Below are 27,669 nucleotides of genomic sequence, written 5' to 3' on the forward strand. Positions count from 1 at the left end.
GTCATGTTTAAAGAAGCTATTTGCCCTTGCTATTCAGATTGTGAGTGATGCCTGTTTTGGGAGAGCAAGATAGGTCAAGTGGTTTTAGCTTGGAAAGCTTTAGGGATGAAAACCAAAACACTGGGGGAAAAAAAATATATATATATATGCTACTTGATAGTTTATACTAAAGTCTTTGTAAGTAAATTGGGAATTAATAAATTCACTTTTAATTTAAAATAGATCTAGTAATTCCAAATAGAGGAATAATAGAAGGGAAGAAATGATAAAAGTCAGAAATGGAAAGAACATTGACAGTCAGGAAACCTGAATTCTAATTCTGAGTCTGTCACTATCTTTCTGAATGATCTTAGGCCTTTTCATTTTCTCATTTTTTTCTCATTTCTAAAACAAGAGAATTAGGTTACATAAATTTTAAAGTCCATTTTAGCTCCAAAACTTACTGTGTTATAACTTCATAACTGAATATTCCTTGTCTGTAAGTTTCTTTCTATATGTCTGTCTATTTGTAGCTTTTCCTGTGTTTTGGACTTCTGTATACCTTCTATCAACTGATGAGCAAAACTCTAGGATTAAATTAAGAATTGTTTTGACAGCCAATTTTATTGTCAAGATATAATAAAATATCTTAGATTTATACAGAAATTGTGAACCTCTTTGACAAATGAATATGTGCATCCAGTATTTTGGGTACCCCTTTTTATCTTGCTTAAGTGCATCAAACTCCAAATGTTACCTCGTCTAGAAGCAGTAAGGTCACATTCTAGAGATCATTTAAAAAATGGCTTAGATGCTGCCTTTCTTTTCTGAGAACTTGGTATGATATATTCCCTCATAAGATATTGATAGCTAATTCTCTGGATATTAGAAAGGAATGGAGGAACCTAATGCAATTTGAAGAAGAGATCGAATTGTTTAGATTCAGATGCAGTGGGTACACGAGTGAAAGGCTTTCCTTTGATCCCATGATCTGGGAAAATGATTTATATTCATTGAATGAATAAATGCCTACAAAAGGGAAATAACGTAGATAGTCTAGGTAAGAGGTGGCTTAAGAGTAGTATAGGGTTTGCAGCGGTTTTATGATTTTTTGTTTGAAAAATGTGAAATGTGTTCAAGATAAATATGTGAATTTATAAGGGTAGTGGGAAGAAAAAATTTTGAGGTTTTTGGAGAACTTTTACCTAATTAGCAAGTTAACTACTCTTTTGAGTTATCATTTTTATCCCCTCTATTTTCTTCTCTCAAAAGGAAATTGTTCTTAATCTGAAAGCTTTGATAAATTAACAAGATTGGAATTTAAATATGATATATGCTGAATTATGATTTGTTTAGGCCTTTCTTAAGTCAATTCTCAAGTATGAATTTTTCAAGTATGAATTTCTTGGGTAGATAATTCTCAAGTATGAATTTCTTTTCTAGCAATTGCAGAGCCTGTTTTTGCTGTTGTCAAAGCTGACTGATAGACTGTGGTTTAAGTCAACTTATACAAAAATGTCTTCAACCCTGCTGGTCGAGACAAGAAAACTTTATGGGGTAGTTGGAGCTGAAAGCAGGTTAGGCATCTATTAAACATCACAGAACAGGTTAGACTGTGCCTTAAAGAAGTGGATATTCCCTCATGTTGTAACTGAGTTTATGTGCCTAAGGCTTAAGTATGGGATTTATGGTATCAAGTGAGACTATTTGGTTCTTCCAAAAACGTACTTTTTTTTTTTTTTCTCCTCTGACACATGGTTAGACTTTATACCAGGTGTATGCTATTTTTTAAAAGCCCTCTAAGAGGATAACCATTTATCAAAACAGTCTTGTGTCATCGAATCTGTTAGCCCTTTAAAATTGACATTTGTAAAATTTGGGAAAGTTAATAATTCAACTTTCTATCCTCAAGGATTCAAATTGACTATTTTTCTCTCCCCTTTTGTATCTTTTAACTTATAATGATATAATGGTATGCCCTGATCATTTTAAATGCAGAATTTGGTATGCCTCCTGACCATCTATTTTGTTGGAAACTGATTTTCCCAAGGTATTGGGAGAATATCAACCAATAAGTATTTTATATATCTTCAATAAGAAGTGAAGAACTAAAAAGCCTCTTTAAAGTTTAGTTCTGTAGTTTTTTAATAGTTAAAGATTTTCTTTCTTAACCATTTATTTATTTTCTTTGTTAGATGTTTTCCTGACTTGTTATTTTATGCCCTGTTTTAATAAAAACAAGATTTTCTGAGTAACATATTGAGAAGTTTCCATCTAGTAACTGAGTTACTGAACACAGAGAGCCTTTAATTGCTTAGAGATCTTTAGACAGAATCTACTCAGGTATATTACTTCTGCAGATTTCTGAAATCTGATAAATCAGGAAACAAACTTGGTCCAGAACTTTGAAATGCTGGCACAATATAATACTTGGGTGGGCTGGCCAGTCCCCCTTCGCTTTTTTCTGTCTGTTTCTGCTTTTTTCCTTAGGTCTGCACCTCTTCAGCATTTGGCAGGATGGCAAGAGGAGGAGCAGCAGGGTGAAACTGACACAGTTCTGGTGAGTTTCACTTTGCTGCTCCTCCTGATTCTCAGGGAAAGAATTTTGTTACTTTCTATTGGAAAAAGTCCATCTCCAAGTGAATCTTTAAAATGAGATGATAATATTATTCCTTTAGGATTGACTCACTGTTTATTTGTATGTGTTCTACTTACTCCAGTCTGCAGCGGCTCTTTGTGTTGGAGTTGGGAGTTTTGCTGATCCAGATGACCTGCCAGGGCTGGCACACTTTTTGGAGCACAGTAAGATCTTTGTAAAATATCATTCCCGGGTGTGTTTTTCCCTCTAAATTTGAATGAAATGATTTCAAAGATAAGTAACTGGTTTGGTAGAATTATAATTTGTTTAATAAGAGAAAAACTAAGAAAAAATTTTAGTGGATATCATAGGGGAAGACTTAATTTTAATCTCCTTGAGTGCACTTATTTTGAAGATTAGAGTGAAACCACTTAGAAAACTATTTTAAAATGTAGGTTTTATTATTCAGGTACAGGAAGCCCAACAAATCAGGAGAAAATTGCTAACCTCTAGGAATTTAGTCTGTAGCCTTGGGAGGGGCAGTCTCTTCCAGGGCTGGCAAGGCCTCAAGATGTCAAAGCATCAGAAATAAAATAAAAAGGCATGATTAATATCAAAATAAAACAGAAAATCTTCAGTTTAATTATGAATGTACCCAAGTAAAACCTTTGTGAATGCTATACAGTTATGATACTTAAATTACTCATTTTTTTGTGTTCTGGTTTTCTAAGCTATTCAATAGTTGAGGGTAAACTTCTCATGAGATTTTACAGTAGAAATTAATCTGTTTATATGTCTGTGTTTACATTTTAACCTTTTCACAAATAAATTATGTATTTCTTTCATTAAAAATAAAATGTTTAGGCTTTGAGAATAAAAGTAATATATGAACGTTATAGAAAATTACAAAAACAGAAGTGTAATGAAGAAAGTATTATCCAGACGTAACCATTGTTCATGACATATTTTCTTCTTTTTTTTTTTTCTGCATATGAGAAATTTCATCCTTGTTAATAAAAACATTGTCTGTATCTTTGTGTTCTGTGACTTTGTGTTCTTTCCACTTAGTGGTATTCATGGGTAGTTTGAAATATCCAGATGAGAATGGGTTTGACGCCTTCCTGAAGAAACATGGGGGTAGTGATAATGCTTCAACGGATTGTGAACGTACAGTCTTTCAGTTTGATGTCCAGAGGAAGTACTTCAAAGAAGCCCTGGATAGGTAATTAACTCAAAATGTATTTTTATTTTGATTATCTAATGCCACCTTACAATTGGAAATATTGGGCATTATTCTATGGTATTTCTTTTCTAGCAGTGTTCTAATTCTGTAGAATTGTCACAATACTTTATTTGGAGAAAAGAGCAAATTATAAATACGCCTTGGCTCTTGTTTTGTAATCCTTAGTCTTTGTTTTAAAGATTAAACTGAAGCCCTTTAAACACCTTTTGAGTTTTGTACATAACATAGTCTCTATTGACTCATTATTGCAATTGTTATTTTCTAATTTAGTAGAAAATATGGAAAAACAGAGAAGCAAAAAGAGATAAGATTGCTCCCAATTTCATAATCTAGAGTTAACCGTGATTGATATTTTGGAATATAGCTATCTATACTCATATATGGGATCAGCTTGTTCATATCTTTTCATATTTTTAAACAAGGTATATCACTTTTACATATAATTTTATAATTTATAAAGCATGATTTTAAGTGATTGTTTATGATTCATATTATATAGAAGTACCATAATCTGTTCAGCCAGTCACATATTATTGGACAGTTGAATTGTTTCCAGTTTTCTAGTATTGTAATGCTATGATGAATATCCTAATCTTTGTGTACATCCTTAATTATTTCTTTTAGTTAAGTTCTAAGGAGTGAAATTTCTATTTTCATGAATATTTTTAAAGCTTTTTTTAGAAGAACTTTTGATACTCACTGCAAAATTGTCTTCTAGAAAGTTTATGTCAGGGCATTAGTAGAGCTTTGCTATCACAAGGTTGTAAACCAAAGCCTACGCTGGAAAAAAAGGAGTCACTTTATACCAAAATCTAGATAAATATAAGATTGAAATATAAAAAAAAGAAATCTCAAGTTTGACCAGTATAATGTAAGCCCTGAGGGCAGAAATTTTGGACTATTTTTTGTTGATATATCTCCAGCATCAAGAATTTGGCAGATACTTGATATTTCTTGAATGAATTAACACAGTTTTTCTTTAATAGAAAAAAATGCCATAAAATCAAAACAGAAATGGCAAAAAAAAAAAATCTCAAAACATGACAAAGGTCCAGTTTTCTTAAATTGTCTCATCCCTTAAGAGATTAATTTGACCCTGAGAAAACTTTTAGGTAAATTCCTGTAAGTTGAAAGCATATACCATTATTTTCAATGAAATAAATATTTTATGTGTTCTTCTTTTTCTTTTTTTTTTTTTTTTTTTGCGGTACGCGGACCTCTCACTGTTGTGGCCTCTCCCGTTGCGGAGCACAGGCTCCAGACGCGCAGGCTCAGCGGCCATGGCTCACGGGCCCAGCCTCTCCATGGCATGTGGGATCTTCCCGGACCGGGGCATGAACCCTTGTCCCCTGCATCGGCAGGCGGACTCTCAACCACTGCGCCACCAGGGAAGCCCCTTTATGTGTTCTTGAACCCCCAAATTAACAACTTTTTTTCCTAAAACAATGCCAAAATTCCATTAAAATTGATACAATTACTTTGATGACAATATTTATAATAGGATACAACTTAGTGGTTTTTCTTCATTAATCTAAAATATGGCTGTCTACTTACATTCAGTGAACTAGTTTATAGCTCTTTTTTAATCATATACTTAAGGACATGCTTATAGCACATATATTTGATCTCAGTGTTTCTCTAATTAAACATGTAATTCCCAAATAACAAACGAAAGAATAGAGACAAAAGAAATTAACAAAGGCAATGCAAATGATGCCCAAATTTATCTTTTCTTTAAACTTAGAAAATTAGGAATACTCTGGGACTTTCCTGGCCGTCCAGTGGTTAAGACTCCACGCTTCCATTTCAGGGGGTGCAGGTTCAATCCCTGGTTGGGGAACTAAGATCCCACATGCCGCACGGCCAAAAAGAAAAAAAAAAGCCATGAGAAAATTAGGAATACTTTTACGATGACTGCATGTTTGCTCTTGTTTCAAAGTTTTCAGCTTCCAAGTTTCACAACATCGAAACAGGTCTTTATGTGTGAAGAAAGCTTAAGCAGTAGACAAGTTGAATTCTCATGACTTTATATTTGGTTATATCCAGATATAAAGAAGGAAAAAATCCACTTCATTGGAAAAAAGAATAGGCAAGGGATATGTTGAATAAATTCTGACCACCTCAGAGATGATGCAACTTGGTATAAAGTCTAGTTAAAGAACTTGTTTCATTTCTTCTTAAGAAATTCTATGTATTTGAAATCTAAGGACTACTTCAGGAAATCAAAAGATATTTACACATTTATTATAGATTATTTCTACTTAAAAGAAAAAGAACCTATCAGAATTAATAAGAAGAATGCTACTGCTTAATAGGAGAAATAAATAAGAATATCAAACCATGAATTCATGCCATAAATGGTAGATAGTGGTAGAGCATTAAGCATTGCCTATACTATAATAAATATGAAAATATTACACTTCTACAGTTAGTAAGGCATAAAAAGTCTTTGGATCATTTTCAAAGGACTCTTATATAGCGTGGATTAAGTGCCAGTATTTTTTAATAAGTCACTAAAATCCAATTCCTTCACAGGTCACATTGTTTATCAGTATCTTGAATCATTTAAATAAAAAGTTGAGGAGATGACTGAATTTTTACTCTAGTAAGTAAATGAGAATGGAAGCTGCTTTTGCCCTGGTGGCATTTGCTAATTTCAGTAAATTTGAACTTTGGTTTATCAGTATTTCAGGGCAAGAGCAAGAATTATCAAAGCCCAGGATGTTCATATGGTGGGTTGTCTAACAGGATGCCCTTCTCATGATAAACTGGGACTCCAGAAGGCATCACCCTCAGGTTGAAGAAATGGATTAGCCATCCTGAGGAATTACAGCCTGCTTTCAAAATGCCTGAGTTGTCTAGCAAACCTTAAGCCTTGATTGTGATTTAACATGGTCCAGAGCTGGTAGTGTTCTCTGATGCCCAAGAGAAGCAAACACAAATCCTCTCAAAAGGAAAATACCTTTATTTTATGCTTTACATTACTCCTATAAACAGTTTTTCAAGTAGAGTGACCAGCATTCAGTCACACATAAGCCGGCACACAACAAAACAAGACAACATGAATGAGAACAGAAAACAGAAAAAGACTTTTAATGCCTTAGAAATCTTAGAGATTGGAATGTACGATTACAAAAACGATTCAATTTTAAAGAAATAAGGGACAAGTTTGAATACAGTTGCAAGGCATAGGAAACTATAAAATGTGACCTATGGGATTTGAAATATAAAAAAAAGAAAGAGCATTTTGAACTGAGACATGATAATTGAAATTGAAACCCAATGGACAAGTTTAAGAAAAGAGTAGCTATAGATGAAGATAGAATTTGTGAATTGGAAGATAGACCAAAAGAAATCCCTAATACAGTATGAAGAGAAAAAAGATGAAAGGTACAGAAAAAAAGGAAAAGGGGCATAGTGGATAGAGTGAAAATGTCAAATATGTATTTACCTGGGGTCCTAGAAGGAGAGGAGAGAAAGATAGAGTAGACAAAATACTTGAAGGTTTGGTCACTGGAAAATTTCCAGAACATCAAATCAGACGTTAAAGAAGTTTAACTAATTCCAAAAGTGTATATTAAAAGACATCCACATATAGAAAGATATAGTGACTACAGAAAACCAAATATAGAAAATCTTTGCAAGATGGAAGGGCAGAACTCCTTCAAAGTCATATTAGTTAGTCTGATGGATGACTTTTCAACAGCAGTAGTGGAAGCTAAAAGATAGTGGGGGGGGCTTCCCTGGTGGCGCAGTGGTTGAGAGTCCGCCTGCCGATGCAGGGGACACAGGTTCGTGCCCCGGTCCGGTAAGTTCCCACATGCCGTGGAGTGGCTAGGCCTGTGAGCCATGGCCGCTGAGGCTGCGCATCCGGAGCCTGCGCTCCGCAATGGGAGAGGCCACAACAGTGAGAGGCCCGCGTACCGCAAAAAAAAAAAAAAAAAAAGATAGTGGGATATCTGTAATAGCCTGAAAGAAAATAACTACCAACCACACATTCTACACCAAGCAAAAAATATCTTGTAAGAATGATTGTAAAATAGACCTTTAGACACACAATTGAGAGTATGTGCCACCAGCCAACTTACCAAAGGAAATTTAAAGAATTTATTTCAGGCAGAAGGAAAATGCAGATCAGAGATGTAAAAAAAAAAAAAGAAGAACAATGAGAGTCATTTTATGTGAATAAATATAAATGAACATTGATTACTTAAAACAGTAATTAAAAAACTTAAAAAGTGTACAGAATTAAAGCAACAATAACATATCAATCAGGAATAATGATGATGGAGAAAAAGGTATTTTTCTAAGGTATTGATTAACGTTAGACATTGATAAGTTAAAAGGATACGTGTAATATTTTCAAGGGTAACTTCTAAAAGAACACAATTTGAGCGTAAAAATTCCAAACCAGTACAGGGAAAACATTTGGAATAATTCTTTTTAATAATAAATTCAAAGAAAAAAAAGTAGTAGGAGAGACAGAACAAGTGGGAGAAGCAGTACAAAGTAGGATGGAGGTAGATGTTGATCCATATATAACAGTAATTCTCATTAAATGTAAGTGGATTAATTTCCAATTAAACATTGTCAGACTGGATTTTTAAAAACCCAATCAAATAGTTTTCAAGACTTAGATGTAAGGCTTGCAAAAAATATTACTGTTGCTCAAAAGGCTCACTTCATATTGATAAAACTTAACTAGGAAGACATAATTATTTCCAGTTTGAACACATCTACTAACATAGCCTCACAGTAAATCATATATAAAGACCAATGAACAAGTAACCAACTGCAGTGGGAGATTTAACACCCCTTTCTCAGTAATTGATAGAACAACCGTAAAATCAATAAGGATGTAGAAGATTATAACAAAAGGATTACCACTTTTTTTCATAGATGTATACAGAATGCCTAATTAACACTTTCCAACTACAAAATTTTTTCAGTTGACCCTATTTTAAGCCACAAGTTCAGTCTCAAATTTCAAAGCATTGAACCCATATTAATTATGTCTTCTGAACACAGTGTACAGTTAAATTTTAGCTAGAAATCAGAAGCAGAAAGCCGACTAGAACATTGCCTTATGTTTGGAAATTAAATATATTTCTAAGAAACACCTGGGTAAAAGACGAAAGCATATCAGAAATTAGAAAGTATTTTATACTGAATTATAAAAATATTATAGAACAAAAGTTGTGGGATGCAGCTATAGTAGTACTTAGAGGGAAATATATAATCTTAAATGTATATGCTAGAAAAGAAGAATGGCTTAAAATTAATGAGCTGATCAATCTCAGGAAGTCTGAGTAAGACCAGCAAAGTATGCCCAAAGAAAGAAGAAAGAAGTGATGAAAATAAATGAAATAAAAAGCAGACTGACCTCAGAAGAATGGTGAAATAGGACCTCCAAAAAGCCCCTCCTCTATAAAAGCAATGAGAACATTGCCAAAAATTGTCAAAATCAACTTTTTCAGAACTCTGGAAATAACCAAAAGCTTGCAACAATCCAAGGAGTATTCATTCAAGTGAGTGACTAAATCTTACTAAGAACAGTGAGTTTTGTGGCATTTTAACTTGCCCTATTTCCATTGCCCTCTACCCAGCTCTACAGTAGTCTCGAAAACAAAGAGGTCCCACAATCTCAGTAAAAAATAGCAGTCTAGCAGTCACTGAAGGGGGCTGGATGGATTTAGAGCTCTCTAAAAACATCATTCTGGAGAATCTTTATTATTTGACCTGTCTGGTAATTTCCTGGGAACCACCATTCATGGATTTTTATGTATTTGGCCTGACTGGGAGCTCACCCATTTGCAGAAATCTTTCTCTGGAGGCATTTGTTGAAAACATTTGGATGGAAGTTGTTTACCTTTATGACTACCTGAGGCAGTGGATAACAGTTGGGGCAAACAAATAGGCTATTCAAAAAGCTTAAAAGGAAAAACTGGAAAATGAGATATCCTAAGGGGCTTTGAAAAGCTCCAGTATATTCCTGGAAATTTTGAAGGTCACATATGTGCATATAGCTGTGTCATGTCCAGGGCTGTGTGCCTGCTCAAGAAAGACCTAAGAATGCCTTAAGCTGTCACCATGGTTGACCTTGAGTCTCTGGGCAAGCAGGATGTGATGGCTAAGGCAGAGTTGTAAACTGCCTGACTGAATGTTGAAAGCATCCCCCAATATGCACAGACAACCCCTTGGCAAGGCATTTAATGAAATCTCTCCTCAACCAAAGATTATCACTAAGCTAACCAAGCAGTGGTTGTACTTGCCAAAGAATATGGAGTTTACAGAATTAGTTTAAGAAAGGTACTAAATATATAAACAGTAAAAACAGCAAACAGCAATAATAACAAACCCTGAGGAGGGAGGAGAATCTTGATTTACGGAGTTGCCACATTATATTATTTAAAATGTTGTTTTCAACAGAAAGTTATGAGGGATGCAGAAAGTATGGCTGAACACCAGAAAAACAGTAGTCAATAGAAACTGTCCCTAAGAAGGCCCAGATTCTGGAGTTACTAGGCAAAAACTTTAAATCACCTTTTTTTTTTTTTTAACATCTTTATTGGAGTATAATTGCTTTACAATGGTGTGTTAGTTTCTGCTTTATAACAAAGTGAATCAGCTATACATATACATATATCCCCATATCTCCTCCCTCTTGCATCTCCCTCCCACCCTCCCTATCCCACCCCTCTAGGTGGTCACAAAGCACTAATCTGATTTCCCTGTGCTATGTGGCTGCTTCCCACTAGCTATTTTACATTTGGTAGTATATATAAGTCCATGCCACTTTCTTACTTCGTCCCCACTTACCCTTCCCCCTCCCCGTGTCCTCAAGTCCATTCTCTAGATCTGCGTCTTTATTCCTGTCCTGCCCATAGGTTCTTCAGAAACATTTTTTTTTTTAGATTCCATATATATGTGTTAGCATATGGTATTTGTTTTTCTCTTTCTGACTTCACTGTGTATGACAGACTCTAGATCCATCCACCTCACTACAAATAACTCAATTTCATTTCTTTTTATGGCTGAGTAATATTCCATTGTATATATGTGCCACATCTTCTTTACGCTAAATCACCTATTTTAATTATGTTCAAAGAGCTAAAGAAAACTGTCTAAGAACTAAAGGAAAATATGAGAATGATGTCTTACTAAATAGAGAACATCAATAAAGAGATACAAATTATTAAATAGAACCAAATAGAAATTCTGGAGTTGAGAAGTACAACTCAAATGAAAAATTAACTAGAAGGGCTCAACAGAAGATTTGAGTTAGCTGAGGAAAGAGTAAACAAACTTGAAGAAAGGTTAGTTGGGATTGTCCAGTCTGAGGAACAGAAATAAAGAAAAGGAATGAAGAAAAATAAACAGAGCCTCAGAGATCTGTGGGACACCATCAAGCATACTAACATGTGTATCATAGGCGTTCCAAAAGGAAATGAGAAAAGGGTAGAAAGTATTCTTGAAGGTATAATAGCCAAACTCTTTCCAAATTTGATAAAAGACCAAAATCTACACGTTCAAGCAACTCAAGGATTTCCAGAAGGATAAACACAGTGGTATTCACAACAACGACATTCACAATAAGACACATTATAATCAAACTGTCAGAAGCCAAATGTAAAAAGAATATTGAAAGTTGCAAGAGAAGAGCAGCTTTTTTCATAAAAGTTAATCTCAGTAAGGTAAACAGGTGCTTTCTCATCAGAAATCATGGAGGCAAGAAGGCAATGGTATGACACATTCAAAGTGCTGAAAGAAAAAGACTACAAACCACGTATTTTATATCCAGCAAAAATATCCTTCTAAATGGAGAAATTAAGACAATCTCAGATGAGTTAAAAACCAAGTTTTAAGTTTGTCATTAGCAGATCTTCTCTATATGACATGCTAGATGGATGGAGTCCTTCAGACTGCAATGAAAGGACGCTCAAATCCACATGAAGAAATAAAGCATACTGGTAAAGCTAACTATATAGGTAAATACAAAAGAAAGTATAAATATACTTTTTGTAATTTTTTCCTATCTGATTTAAAAGATAACTAACTGTATAAAGCAAAAATTATAAATCTGTGTTGATAGGCATGTAATGTATAAAGACATCATTTGTATGGCAATAATAACACAAAGGAAGGGAGAGAGAACAGGTATATGGGAGCGAAGTTTTTGTATACTACTGAAGTTAAGTTGGTATTAATTCAAAATGGATTGTTATAAGTTAAGATGTTAGTTAAGAAAATAACTCAAAAAATATAGTAAAAGAAATGGCAAGGGAATTTAAATGGTACTCTAGAAAATATCTATTTTAACAAAAAGAAGTCAGCAATGGAGGAATAGAGGGGAAAAAAGACATAAGACTTACAGTAAACAGATAGCAAAGGAAGATATAAATCCTGTCTTATCAGTAATTAAGTTAAGTGTAAACAGGTTAAGCATTTCAATTAAAAGACAAGGTACTGGCAGACTGGGGAAAGAAACATGCGTCAGCTATAAATGCTGTCTGTAAGAGACACACTTTAGATTAAAATACACCAATAGGTTGGCAATAAGAAGATGAAAAAAGATATACATACAAATAGTAATTAAAAGGGAGCTGGAGTGATTGAACTAATATCTGACAAAATAAGACTTTAAGATGAAACTTTTTACTAGAGACAAGGGAATTTTGTAATGATAAAAGGGTCAGTTCATCAAGAAGGTATAACAGTTATAAACATAAGTTCATCTTTCAAAGGAACCTCAAAATACATAAAGCAAAAACTGACAGAATTGAGGGGAAAAATACACAAATAATAATAGTTGCAAATGTAAATATCCCACTTTCAATAAAGGATAGAACAAACTAAGTAGATCAACAAGAAACAGAAGACATGAACAAGAGTATAAACTAACTAGACATCTGCAGAACACTTCACCCCAAATCAGCAAAATACACATTCTTCTTAAGTGCAGCATGTATTTTTCTCCAGCATAGATATATATTAGGTCATAAAATAAATTTATTCCTAGTAAATTTGAAAGGATGAAATTATACAGAGTATGTTCTCTAGCTATAATGTAATGAAATCAGAAATCAGTAACAGAAGGAAATTTGGGAAATTTCACGAATCTGTAGAAATTAAACAACCTTACCCTAAATAATCAATGGATCAAAAAAGAAATCACAAGGGAAATTTAAAAAATAGAGACTAATGAAAATGAAAACAACATACAAAAATTATGGGATGCATCAAAACCAGTGCTCAGAGGGAAATTTATAACTGTAAACACCTCCATTAAAAAAGATCTCAAGTGACCCTAAACTTCCATCTTAATTAACAAGGCAAAGAAGAGCAATCTAAACCCAAGTAAGCAGAAGGAAGGACATAATAAAAATTTGAGTGGAAATAAATAGGGAATAGAAAAACAATAGAAGATAAAACCAACAGTTGGTTATTTGAAAAGATGAACAAAATTGACAAACTTTCGGCTAGACTAACCAAGAAAAAGGAAGGCTCAGATTATTAAAATGAGGAATGAAAGAGTGAACATTAGTATGATCTTAACCAAAATAAAAAAGAGTATAATAGAATATTATGAACTATTTTATGCCAACAAATAGATAACTGAGACGAAATGGACAAATTTCTAGAAAGACAAAACTATTGAAACTGACTTAAGAAGACAGAAAATCTGCATAGACCTGTAATGAGAGATTGGATGAGTAATCAAGAGTTTACCAAATGAAAAGTATAGACCCAGGTGACTTCACTGGTGAATTCTACCAAACATTTAAAGAATTAACACTAATGCTTCATAAATTCTTCCAAAATATAGAAGAGGAGGGACACTTCCTAAATCATTCTATGAAGCCGGTATTACTTTGATATCAAAACTAGACAATCATTGCACAAGAAAACTACAGACTAGTATCTGTTATGAATAGAGATGCAGAAATCCTCAACAAAACCACAAAACTGAATCCAGCAACATATAAAAAGGATTATGCACAATCCAGGTGGGATTTATCCCAGGATTGCGAGGTTAGTTCACCATACAAAACCCAATCAACATAATATGCCATATTAATAGAAGAAAGGACAAAAACACATTCCAAAATTCATCTCAATATAAACAGAAAAAACATGTAACAGAATCTAGCACCCTCTCATTATAAAACACTTGATAAACTAGGAATAAAAGGGAACTTCCTCAACCTGATAAAGGGTATCTGAATAACCCACAACTAACATCATACTTAATGGTGAAAGGTTGAAAGCATTTCCCCAAAGATTAGGATCAAGATATCAGCACTGTCCACCTCTATTCAACATTGAAGTGGAGGTTTTAGCTAGAGCAGTTAGACATGAAAATGAAATAAAATCATGCAGATTCAAAAAGAAGTCAAACTATCTCTATTTGCAGATGGCATAATCTTGTACAGATGATTCTCATTATTTGTGGAGAATTCACCTACTCACTAAAATTTATTTGTAACTCCAAAATGAATACTTGCAGTGCTTTTCTAGTCATTCATGGACATGTGAAAAATTTGGGAAAAAATTTGAAAATTGTTGTGAAAAATTTGAGTTGCCTGACACACACCTTCTCAGCTGAGGTTGAAAAGGCAACACTCTACCTTTTTGTTTCAGCTTTCATACAGAAATGACCAGAGGATAAGGGACAGTACAATATAGTAAGAGAAGCTCTGGCTCTGGAGCCAGTTCTATGGAGTTTGAGTCCCAACTCTGGTACCCACTGGGGAAGTGGCCTCAGGCAGTTTCCTTAACACTTCTGAACCTCATTTTCTCTTTTGTGAAATAAAAGAGAATCAACTAGAATGAGATACCTTTAGGATTTAAGATCATAATCTGTGTATGTGTATTACTCTTAGGACAGTCATTCAATACTCGCTAATTCAGCAGTCATGACAACTTTAGAAAACATAACTACCACAAATAATAGGAACTCATTGTATATGGATAATCCTACAGAGTCCGCAAATGAACTATTAGAGCTAATAGCAAGTTCAACAAGGTTGCAGGATCAAGATCATTGTACAAAAATCAGTTGTATTTTTATACACTAGCAATGAAAAATACAAAAATGAAATTAAGAGAAAATTCCTTGTACAATAGCATTAAAAAGAATAAAATACTTAGGAATAAATTTAACAAAAGAGGTGCAAGAGTTGTTTGTGGAAAGCCACAAAAATTTTTTTGAAAGAAATTAAAGAACAAATTAAATTAATAGAAAGCCATCCCATGTTCATAGATTACAAGGCTTAATATTGTTAAGATGACAATACATCCCAAATTGGTCTACAGATTCAATTTAGTCCTTATCAAAATTTCAGCTGTCTTTTTTGAAGAAATTGATGAGCTGATTCTAAAATTCATATGGAAAGGAAGAGACCAAGAATAGCCAAAATTATCTTGAAAAAGAACAAAGTTAAAGGACTCATATTCCCAGTTTCAAAACTTACTCAAATCTACAGTAATCAAGGCAACATGGTACTGGCATAAGAATAGACATATACTTCAGTGGAATAGAATTGAGGCTCCAGAAATAAACCATTACATTTATTGTCAGTTGCAAGGGTGCCAAGGCAATTCAATGGGAAAGAATAGTTTTTCAACAAATGCTACTGTGACAACTGGATATCCACATGCGAAAGAATGATGTTGGATCCTTTGTTCATACCATATACAAATATTAACAAATTGAGACATATGCTTAGGTGTAAGAGCAAAAACTATAAAACTCTAAAGAGAACATAAGCATAAATCTTCGTAACCTTGGACTTGGCAATAGTTTTTCAGGTATGACATCAAAAGCAGAAGCAACAAAGGAAAAACTAGATAAACTGGACTCCACTGAAATTAAACACTTTTTTGCTTTAAAGGGTCCTATGAAGAAAGTGAAAAGACAACTCACAGAATGGAAGAAAATACTTACAAATCATCTATCTGCTAAGGTGCTAGTATCCAGAATATATATAAAACTTTTAGTTTCAACAATAAGAAAACAAATAACCCAGTTTTAAAATGGGCAAACGATTTGAATAAGACATTTCTCCAAAGAAAATATTCAGGTGGCCAGTAAGCACATGAAAATATGCTCAACATCTTAGCCACTAGGAAAATGAAAGTCAAAACTACAATGAGATACCACCTCACACTGGTCAGAATAGCCATCATTAAAAAGTCAACAAATAATAAATGTTGGAGAGGTATGGAGAAAAGGGAACCCTCTTACACTGTTGGTGGGAATATAAATTCCCACCAACTATGGAAAACATTATGGCAGTTCCTCAAAAAACTAAAAATAGAGTTACCATATGATCCAGCAATCCCACTCCTGGGCATATATCCGGAAAAGACAAAAACTAATTTGAAAAGATACATGCACCCCAGTGTTGATAGCAGCACTGTTTACGATAGCCAAGACATGGAAGCAACCTAAATGTCCATCTACAGATGAATGGATAAAGAAGATGTGGTATGTATATACAATGGAATATTACTCAGCCATAAAAAAGAATGAAACAATGCCATTTGCAGCAATATCATTACTAAGTGAAGTAAGAAAGAGAAAGACAAATACCATGTGATATCACTTATGTGTGGAATCTAAAATAGTACACAAATGAACATATCTACGAAACAGAAACAGACTCACAGACATAGAGAACAGACTTGTGGTTGCCAAGGGGTAGGAGGGTGGGGGAGGGAAGGATTGGGAGTTTGGGATTAGCAAATGCAAACTAGTATACATAGAATGAATAAACAACAAGGTCCTACTTTATAGCACAGGGAACTATGTTCAATATCCTGTGATAAATCAGAATGGAAAAGAATATGTATAACTGAGTCACTGTGCTGTATGCAGAAATCAACATTGTAAATCAACTATACTTCAATTAGAAAAAAAAACTTCAATGAGATACCACTTTGAAAAGAAGAACATTTACAATTATTGGTGAATGTGTGGATAAATTGGAACTTTCGTACATTGCTGGTGGTTCAGCTGTGTTAGAAAATGTAGTTAGAAAACTTCCTCAAAAGTTAAACATAGAGTTACCATATGACCCAAAAGTTCCACTCTTAGTATACATACTCTACAGAATTGAAAACATATATCTACACAAAAACTTCTACATGAGTGTTAGTAGCAGTGTTATATATAATAGGTCAAAAGTGGAAACAACCTAAATGTCAATCCACTGATGAATGGATAGACAAAATGTAGCACATCCATACAAAGGAATATTACTTGGCAATAAGAAGGGAATGAAGTCCTGGTAAGTAATACAACATGAATGAATCTTGAAAACGTTATGCTAAGAGAAAGAGGCCAGATGCAGAAAGCCCCATAGTGTATGATTCCATTTATATGAAATGTCCAAAATAGGCAAATCCATAGAGACCAAAAGCAGATTAGTGCTTGCCAGGGGCTGGAGGGATGAGGAAATGGGGAATGACCGTTAATGGGTACAGAGTTTATTTTTGGGTTAATGAAAAATTTCTGAAATTAGACAGTGGTAATGTTTACACAATTCTGTGAATGTAGTAAAATCCCTTTAATTATGTACTTCAAAAGGGCATTTTGTGGTATGTGAATTATTCCTCAATAGAAACAATATACATATGGTAGTTTCAAGAAAGCTAAATGTTGGTTTGAAAAAACTGAGAGAATAGGTAAACATTTCATGAGACTGGTCAGGGAGAAAGAAGAGTATGTGCAAATATCAGGAATGGAAAAGAATTAAGACATATTGGCAGATATTGAAAATACAATAAGGTATTTTGAACAACCTATTCCAGTAAATGAAAAAACTAGATGGCGTTCACAAATTCTTAGTAATATTATTTATAAAACCCACATAAGAGAAATTATAATTTAAAAGTTTTCATACTCTTATAATCATTAAAAAAATTAGTCAGTAATAAAAACTTCTCAAAAATAAACTTGTTTAGAGTTGTACAAAAAATTGAAGGAAGAAATAATTCCTCCCTCATTTATGAAGGTAGCATGACCTTGATTTAAGAAAGTATAATATAAGAAAAAATATAGACCAGATTCACAAAAAGGCTGATATAGCAGTACTGAGTTGGGGTCATCTTAGAAATATGAGGTAGGGTTAACAGAAAATCAGTGCTGTTCATCGCATTGTCAGATTGAAGGAGAAAAACCATGTCTCAGTATATGTAGAAAAATATCACATGGTGAAATTCAGTATCTATTCACAAAGATGCTCTTAGCAAATAGAGTATAAGGCAGCTTTCTCAATATGATATTTGATAGTTTAAACCAGACCTTATATTTAATGGTGAAACCTTGAAAGATTCCAAGTTGAGATCAGGAACAAGACAGAGATACGGGTTGTGATCGCTTCTGTTCATCATTCTATTATATTAGGCAAGAAAGAAAAATAAGCAAAATACACAACTGTCAAAGCATATGATATGATTGTGAACATAGAAAATCTAAAATCTTCTACATATAAAAATTAGTAACATTAACAGAATTTAGTGAGATAGCTTGATATGCAAAAATTAAAAATGATAAAAATGATACTATGTTTAACATATAAAAGTACAACTTCTATGTATCAGCAACAGTTAGAAATTAAAATTTAGAAAAAGTTTATAAAAGCTACACAAATAATCAGACACTCAAGAATCATCCCAAAAATTATGTGTAAGACCTCTTCATGGAGAATATATTAAAACCTTATTGTGAGATATTTAAAAAGACCTAAATAAATTGAGAGAAATACTATTCATGGATTTGAAGCCTTGTTTTTTTGTTTTGTTTTGATTTTGGCCATGCTGCACGGCATGCAGGATACTAGTTCCCCAACCAGGGATCGAACCTGTGCTCCCTGCATTGGAAGCTCCGGAGTCCTAACCACTGGACCACCAGGGAATTCCCTGAAGCCTTTTTTTTCTTTTAGTGACATTAATCTTCCTATTTAATGTACAGATTCAGTGATATCGCAACCATAATCTCAGAAGATTTACTTAGTCTTAAATAGACAAGCTAACTCTAAGATTTATAAGGAAATGCAGAGGGCTAAGTATAGACAAGATACTTTTGAATTGGAAAAATAACAAGGTAGCAGGACTTGACCTACTAGATATTAAGATTTGTTTTGTAATTAGGACATTAGGGTGTTAGCAGAGGGCTAGACAAAGAGATGATGGAACAGGATATTTCTTGGAATGGAAATAGACCAACACATATGTGGACACTTCATTTTTGATAGGAGCATTATGGAGCAGTGGTGAAAGGGCTTTTTAAAAAAATGATGCCGAGACAGTTGGGCTTCTATAAAGGCAAGACCAAAATTGACTCCCTATCTCACAACATGCACAAAAAAATCAATTCAGTGTGGATTATAGACCAAAAAGTGAAAAGTACAATTAAAAGTTTTATAGGTAAGCTTGACTTTAGCCTTAGGTAAGGATTATCAAACAAGATGCAAAAACAAAACATAAAGAAAAATGATAGTACGTTATGTTCATCTAAAGATAACATAGAGCATGAGAAAAGCAAGTATAAAGTGGGAGAATATATTTGCAACACATGTAACTAACAGAGGACTTATATTTAGAATAACTACCAGAGATTTAATTATTAGATTATATATGTAATTGTATGTAACATAATTTATATATGATAATATCATATAAATGGATAATTATATATATATTATTATGATCAATAAGAAAAATACAACCCAATAGAAAAAAACCCTTAACCAGGCATTTTACAAGATAAGAAATTCAGATTATTAATAAATATATGAAATGTTCAATCAGGAAAATGTAAATTAAAACCATTATGAGATTTAACTATCCTCCTAAAAGTTGCAGAAAATTTTAGTCTGACAATACCAAGTGAGGGTGATGTTGTAGAGGATTGGAGGATGATCTGATGCAAGTGTAGATGGGCACAATCACTTTGGAAAAGTTTGATTATTACCTAGTGATGTAGAACATATGATGCATATACTATTACCTAGGAGTTCCTTTCTCAGGTATATATTTAGACAAACTTGTGCACATGTGCCGTGGTACATATTTATAAGAATGTTTATGGCAGCATTGTTTGTAATGGTTCAAACCCAGAACCAGCCCAAATGTCCACCAGCAGTAGAATGGATGAATAAATTCATGCAGTGGAATATTCTACTGCAATGAAAATAAATGATCCACAGCCACATGTAGCATCATGAATGACTACTAAAAAGAGTGTTGAGTTAAATAAATCACTATATATCCATTTATATGAAGTTCAAAATGAACCTATATTGTCTAGAACATGCATTCTTGGCAGGGTTCATACTGTTTCTTTTGGTGGCAAAAATTGGTCTTGAAGGTGAAAAAACATTTGATATTATAATGGTTTGTGGCCCTCCAAAGCTTAACCCTACCTGCAAAATCTTAGTGTTTGATTTCTTTTTGAGTTTTCTCAAATATCACCTGAGCACCATTTACTCTGACATTGACTTTGTGGAAGATATGCAGAGTGTTTGCAAGGTCAGGGGTACAAAATTGTGGTGGATAGATGATTGGAGGACTTTCAAATGACTGATCTTGAAGTCATCACTAGAGGTGGTCTGTGTGTGTCAGTTGGTTGCCATTGGCTGCCTTGTGGATGTTATGTTTGATCCTCTCTCTGCTTTTGTGTGTGACTTTGATTTTTAGAATTAAATAAAAATATTCTGTTTTATTATTTAGTTCCTTCATTATTTAGTTCCTTTTATTATTTATTTCCTTCGTTAGTTATACTAAGTACCGACAAGAAAAAAATGTCAGTAATATTTTAATGAGTATCTAGTAGCTAATTAAATTAAAAGTTTCTTCTCAGAGCAAGCAAAAGTTCAAAGTTTATTAAATATTGTAGGAAATTAATTTTTTCAATGTGTTTTGTTGGAAAAATGAGTTTAATTTTTTAAAAACTTGATTGCATTGCTGTTATTATATAAATTGTTAATTTGCATATGTAATTTGATCATCACAATTTATATAAGGAATATATTACATTAAACAGCAAATACAGTTATAAAATTAAGTGAAATACTAATAGCCTTTAAAATTTTAACTTGGGATTTCCCTGGTGGTGCAGTGGTTAAGAATCCGCCTGCCAATGCGGGGGACACAGGTTCAATCCCTGGTCTGAGAGGATCCCACATTCTGTGGAGCAACTAAGCCTGTGCACCACAAGTACTGAACCTGTGCTCTAGAGCCAGCGAGCCACAACTCCTGAGCCCGTGTGTCACAACTACTGAAGCCCGTGCACCTAGAGCCTGTGCTCCGCAACAAGAGAAGCCACTGCAATGAGAAGCCCGTGCATCGCAATGAAGAGTAGACCCCGCTCGCCGCAACTAGAGAAAGCCCACGTGCAGCACCGAAGACCCAACGCGGCCAAAAATAAATTAATTAATTAAAAAAAAATTTAACTTAAAAAGTTAAAAAAAGTAGGCCTCAGATACTTTTTATTTATAAAATCACAGATACACATAAAATATGTAAACAGATTGTATATGTGGGTAAAAATGTCATAGGGGAGTGATAAGAAGAAAATTTCTGAAAAGGCTACTTAGGATTGATAATGGAAAAAAAAAAAAGATCAAGAAACACCAGCCTAGAAATACATATATATGTGGTAAAACTATCAAGAAAAGCAGAGAAGTGATACCCGTAACATTCATGATATTAACTCTGAGGATAAGGTGGGTGCTGGGTTCTTCTAGAGTTCTGACAGTGGTCTATTTCTTGATCTGAGTGGTGGCCACTCAGGTGTTTACCTTATAGTCTATATGCCCATGTTTTATATATAATACTTTTCTGTATGGGTATTATATTTCATAATAGAAAAAAGGTAGTTTGTAGACTTTAAAATCTAGAAATGCTGTGTATTGTTTAGGTTTTATATGCATGATTATGAACTAAATCTCCATCTTAGTAAAGCTTCTTAATTAAAAAAGTAGATGTTGACTGATGAAAAGCTTTTACCAAACAGTTTTTTTTTTTTTTTTTTTTCAGATGGGCCCAATTCTTCATCCATCCACTAATGATCAGAGATGCAATTGACCGGGAAGTTGAAGCTGTTGATAGTGGTAAGTGCTTTATGTCTTGCTGCTTTTTCCTTCATTGATCCAGTCGTTTAGCACATTTACTATTCTTTGTCACTCTTTATATTATAAAGGGCTAAGTTAAAATAGATATGTCATGTTTATTTTTGAAGCCATTAAATGTCTAATTCAGTATATATTTGAAATAAGTCAAAGAATGGTAGATTTTCGATTTTTTAGCCTTTGTTTTTTGAGGGTTTTACCACAGTGACTGACCTTTTGCAGGATAAGAGCCTGATTCTTAAAGCTAATACTGGGTGTTAAAACTTTAAAAGTTCACATACTCTTTTTGTATGAAGAGGCATTTTCTCTGAGACTTTATTTTAAGCACCATCCTGATATTTAAATAGCTTATTTTTTGTTGCCTCTGTGTGTCAGTGCTTTGTGGGTTGAGTTTCTGTAGTTCTGAAAACAATCGTGGTATGTTTATGGATGAAGAAACTAAACTGAACAGGAAATGCGTTTAATTTTACTTTTTGATAGTTTTTCTTATCTTTGTGATTTAAATACTGAAGACCGTAAGGAAGGCTGTGTGTCTCTATAGGGTGCAGGTTCATTAGAGAACTGTGCTGCACATATCCCTTAATTACAAAGTACCAGTAAATAGCACCACTGCAGATTAACCCTGCTTCCTTATTTTAGTATTAGAAACATGTAACAGTAGACTTGGGGGGATTTCTAGTTCACATAGGTTAGGCTTGGCTTGCATAGCTGAAGAGGCCAGGTCTCTGTACTAGTTCTTCTCTTTGTAGCATTTTCCCTCTTGGCTTGATTGTCTAGTTCTAATAATCACATTGCGTTCACTAGGCTGAATAAACTGCAGATGGCTGGAAAGAACTGTGTTGAAGTCAGCAAACTTGTGTTTTACTTATAGAAATGTCACTAACTGTGGCCCTCAATTTATTTGTAAAAGAGGGTGGAATGGAGTTAGATTCCTCCTGGTTCTAGTAGCTCCTTATAATCAAGGATTTATTTTCTTCATTTTTGTTACTTGCCTACCCACAGTGTCTGTTTTTTCATAGGCCCAGATAAGTATTTGTTGAATACATAAAAAACCAAAATAACTAAGGAAAACTCCAAAAGCCTTCCCTACTTTTTGGGACCTAGGAACTATATTCTGTGTCTTTAATTCCTTCAAGTGTGTTTTTCTTTATACAGTTTCTAGAGTGGGTCGAAATTGGCATTTAAAAGGTTAGACGGGGCTTCCCTGGTGGCGCAGTGGTTAAGAGTCTGCCTGCCGATGCAGGGGACATGCGTTCGTGCCCTGGTCCGGGAAGATCCCACATGCCGCGGAGCGGCTGGGCCCGTGAGCCATGGCCGCTGAGCCTGCGCAGCCGGAGCCTGTGCTCCGCAACGGGAGAGTCCACAACAGTGAGAGGCCCGCGTACTGAAAAAAAAAAAAAAAAAAAAGGTTAGACATCTAGGGAATTCCATGGCAGTCCAGTGGTAGGATTCAGCACTTTACTGCCAGGGCCCACGTTCAATCCATGGTCGGCAAACTAAGATCTCGCAAGCTGTGCGGTGCGGCCAAAAAAGAAAGATTAAACGTCTAATTTAATTTTACAAGTTTAATTCAGAATATGTTTTATTATATTTTGAATATTATGCAGAAATATATATATATATACATACATATGTGATATATGATATGTACACACACACTTGCATACAGTAAGTCGTTTTGGTTTAAGATGAACTTAAGCTAAAGGCTCTGTTTTTTTGTTTGTTTTTGATGATAGGAGACCTAGATTTCAATTTGTGATCTGATATAAATAGCTAGGTATATATCATTAGTTACTTAACCTTCTAAGTATGAAGGATTTACTTGAGATTAGGGAGATGGGAGAGGTCTTAAATTTTAACTGGTGTAATAAACTAGTATTCATTAGCCAGTTTTGCTTTTTAGCATACTGTTTATGATATATTATTCTTTTATTTGCATTTATAAGACATCAGAATATTATAAATAACACAAGAGCTAAGTTCAGATTCTATGAACATACAACAAGATCATTTGGAGACTCAATATTTATACATTGATAGATATTGATATTTATTGTGAACACAGTATAAATTTATCTTGGCTAAAACCACAAAATGTTTAACAGTTTTACATGTTAACATGTATAGTATGCAGACCATTAAGAGTTAACAGCTCTAGGCCAGGTCTAAGTCAGTATTATATTCATACATCTTAGCTTTTCTTTTTTCCAAAATCAATATCTGCAAATAATGAGATCTATTTTTGAAAGCTCAATAATCAGATGTTATTTTCTTCTATTCAGATGTGATAGTCTTTATTCTATCATTCTCATCTCATTCGCATGTTTTTAGTTGCCTGCATGCTTGGATGGCCCATTCAATGTGAGAGGAGTTGAAAGGAAGTTCAGCTATCCTGGTAGAATCATCTTTTCATTTTCTTTTTCCTTTATTCCTCTCCACCTGCTTATGGAAGAGATTCTTTCCTGAGTTTTTAATTTATTATCTTGTTTTACCTTCGTTACTTTATCACCATGCCCTGCATCGACAATCTGTTTTTGGTCTAATCTTTCAGTGGAGTGGTTATACACACAAATTTATAAGCATTTATTTGCACAATGCAGATAGGTCTGTTCAGTGTTTTATAATTTTCTTGAATACATTTAATCACAGAAGCTCATAAATGTCCACAGGGTAGGTTTTAAAATGGGATTAACTTATTGCTAAAAGAAGATTATAGAGAAAAAAATTATTTTTAATGATTAGCTCTTTATTTTAATGATTGTTCATACTTTTACATAAGCATGTTTAATTGCCTGCATATTGTACCTTAGTAATTGAGACTGAGGATATGGCCAAAGACTTCTTTTATATAATCAAGTGGTTGAGTGTGTTCTCTAAGTGTTCAGTATTTATACTCTATTTTTATCAGTTGTAGGAGGTACTAAATCACTTTTTGTAGGTATGTTTATATGTCTACTCCATTAGTTTTCTGTTGCTGCTGTAACAAATTACCAGAAACTCAGGCTTAAAATAAAAACAAATTTATTTTCTTAAACTTTTGGAGGTCAGACGTCTAAAATATTTCCTCAGGGCTGCATTCCTTTTGGAGCCTCCAAGGGATAATCTGTTTCCTTGCCTTTTGCACCTTCTAGATACCACCTACTTTCCTAGACTATGGCTCCTTTCACTATCTGAAGAGCCATGGGTGTAGAATCTTCTTTGCTATCTGACTTCTGCTTCTGTCTTTATATCTTCTGTCTTTGATCCTCTTACCTCTCTCTTTTAAGGACCCTATGATTACATTGGGACCCAGATAATCCAGGATAATCTCCCCTTCTCAAGATCCTTAATTTAATCACACTGCAAAGTTCCTTTTACCACATAAGGTAACACATTCACAGGTTTTGGAGATTAAGATGTGGCCATCTTTGGCAGCCATTATTCAGCCTGTCACCTTAATAATGGAATTGTTTCTTCTGTGTTACAGCCATATCTTCATAATTTTTACAGAGATTTAAAAAATTTACTCTGTTGAAGCTATGTATATATTTTTTTACTATATGTTTTCCAGGTATGGAAATTATAAATGTATATATTTTTTACTGTCTCATCTTTGATTTAGACTTCATGGCTTATAACTGAAGTATTTTATTGAATATACTTTTGCTTCTTTCCATCTCTTCTGTCACCACTTTAGTTTCCACTCTCTTTACCAAGTATAACAGTGATGGCCTCTAATCAGTTTCCCTGTCTATACTTTTGCTTCCACATTTACAACCAGAATGAACTTAGTGAAGTCCAGATCTGATAATGTTACTCTCCTTATTAAACATTTGTAATGCCTTACCATTACTCCTATGATTAAAAAAAATAGCAACATTTTTTTTTTTTTTTTTTTGCGGTATGTGGGCCTCTCACTGTTGTGGTCTCTCCCATTGCGGAGCACAGGCTTCGGACGCGCAGGTTCAACAGCCATGGCTCACGGGCCCAGCCGCTCCGCGGCACGTGGGAACTTCCCAGACCGGGGCACGAACCTGTGTCCCCTGCATCGGCAGGCGGACTCTCAACCACTGCGCCACGAGGGAAGCCCCCCCCCAAAATAGCTAACATTTATTGAGCACTTATTATGTGCATTGTTATGATTATTACCTCCATTATCCTTATTTGACATACAATGAAACTGAGGCTTAGAAGTGCTCTTTCAAAAATTGTTTCTTAACTCTTCAGCCTGATATCTTGCCTCTGCTTTGATTCTGAACCTTCTGCCTCCAGCAGCTAGTTTTAGTAGTACCTGCTGCATGATGTTCAGTAAATATTTGTTGAAGGAATATATCTTATTTAATTCTTATAAGAATCCTGTGAGCTAGGTACTTGTAACTCCATTCTATAAATGAGAAATAGAATCAGGGAAGTTAGATAACTTTGTCAAGCTTGTATAGCTTAGTAAATGGCAGAACTTGGATTCTAGACAAGATACTTCTGACTTCAAAGTGATTGTTTTTAACCATTAATACTTTATTACCAACACAGTTGGCTTTGGAGGAGATTTAAACAATATATATGACAAAGTTCCCAGACAGTAAGGAGTTTGATTTAACATTTTCTTGGCACTTTCATCAGTAAGATCTTGGATATAGCATCTGTTGACTGAAAAAAAATGCACAACCTAAAAGTTGAGAGTTATGTTTTATTTGGCGGATTTTCTGAGGACTTCAAGCCTGGGACACAGCATCTCAGATAATGCTGAGAAAACTGTTCCAAAGAGGCAAGCGGGGGAGCTAGGATATATAGGATTTTTTTGCAACAAAAGACCAGGTAGTCGGAACATCAGAAGATTACTGTTAATAAAAGAAACCGAGATATCTCAAGTTAAGGAATTTAGCGCTTTTCTATGTACGGGGAGATGCAAGAGTCTGGGCTCACTGAAATCATTCCTTTGATAGGCACCGCAGCTATCTGGGTCCAGTATCCCATGTTTTCTCATCCTGAGCTTCCTGAGGGCGCACCGTCCCTGTGGCTGTAATGTGATGGCTTGATGGCTGCAACATCTTTTGTTTACTGATATGGCAGGCAATACTTTAGTTCTCACAATAATAACCTTCAGATTATTAACTGCCTGTTTCATTTGAAAATAAGGGAAAATCTCTAGAAAGGTGAATTGACTACCCAAAGTTAGAGAATGTGTTAAGTCATAGAACTTGTCCTAGATCATTGGTTTCCCTGCTTCAGTCTTACTACACTTTATTCATAAAATTAATTTTTGTTACTTCCTTACTTTCAGTTCTTTAAGCTTGAATTTCCAGATAATAAAGCAAGATACTGAATTTCATTTTATTAAAAGTGTTTCCTTAAAACTGACAGAATATCAACTTGCAAGACCCTCTGATGCAAACAGAAAGGAAATGTTGTTTGGAAGCCTTGCTAGACCTGGACATCCTATGGGGAAATTTTTTTGGGGTAAGATACTAAATACTTCATCTATTTCATGTTTTCTAGTTAAGGAAGATTGAGAATATGAAAAGTTTATAAAGAATGGAAAGTTATAAAGGTAGGGTAGCTAGGTACCTTTTACCTTTTAGGGTAGGTAGGAAGCTTTTCAAATAGAAAGTAGTTCAGCATGCCTATATTTGGTTCTCTAACATTGGATATATGAGGAATAGCACCTAACATTTTCTGAATGTTTTCTGGGTGCCAGATGCTCTGCTAACACTACATGAATTATCCCATTCAATCATCATAACAATGTTATGAGC

At 34.2% G+C, this 27,669-nt stretch overlaps 1 protein-coding gene across 4 annotated transcripts in view; it reads left to right on the top strand.

The window, feature by feature from the left end:
- Window positions 1–27,669, top strand: part of NRDC (nardilysin convertase) — a 91,423-nt gene that overhangs the window by 23,647 nt on the left and 40,107 nt on the right. For 3 of the 4 annotated variants that reach the window (XM_019937820.3, XM_019937819.3, XM_033866853.2), the window contains exons 3-8: window positions 1,423–1,556; window positions 2,470–2,539; window positions 2,700–2,781; window positions 3,626–3,779; window positions 21,846–21,919; window positions 27,278–27,373. In XM_019937820.3, the coding sequence (XP_019793379.2) occupies window positions 1,423–1,556; window positions 2,470–2,539; window positions 2,700–2,781; window positions 3,626–3,779; window positions 21,846–21,919; window positions 27,278–27,373 (610 nt within the window). The remainder of the gene's footprint in view (window positions 1–1,422; window positions 1,557–2,469; window positions 2,540–2,699; window positions 2,782–3,625; window positions 3,780–21,845; window positions 21,920–27,277; window positions 27,374–27,669) is intronic. The other variant, XM_019937821.3, reaches the window with a different exon arrangement.

Source organism: Tursiops truncatus, chromosome 1 (assembly GCF_011762595.2).
Source record: "Tursiops truncatus isolate mTurTru1 chromosome 1, mTurTru1.mat.Y, whole genome shotgun sequence".
Classification (NCBI taxonomy): Eukaryota; Metazoa; Chordata; class Mammalia; order Artiodactyla; family Delphinidae; genus Tursiops; species Tursiops truncatus.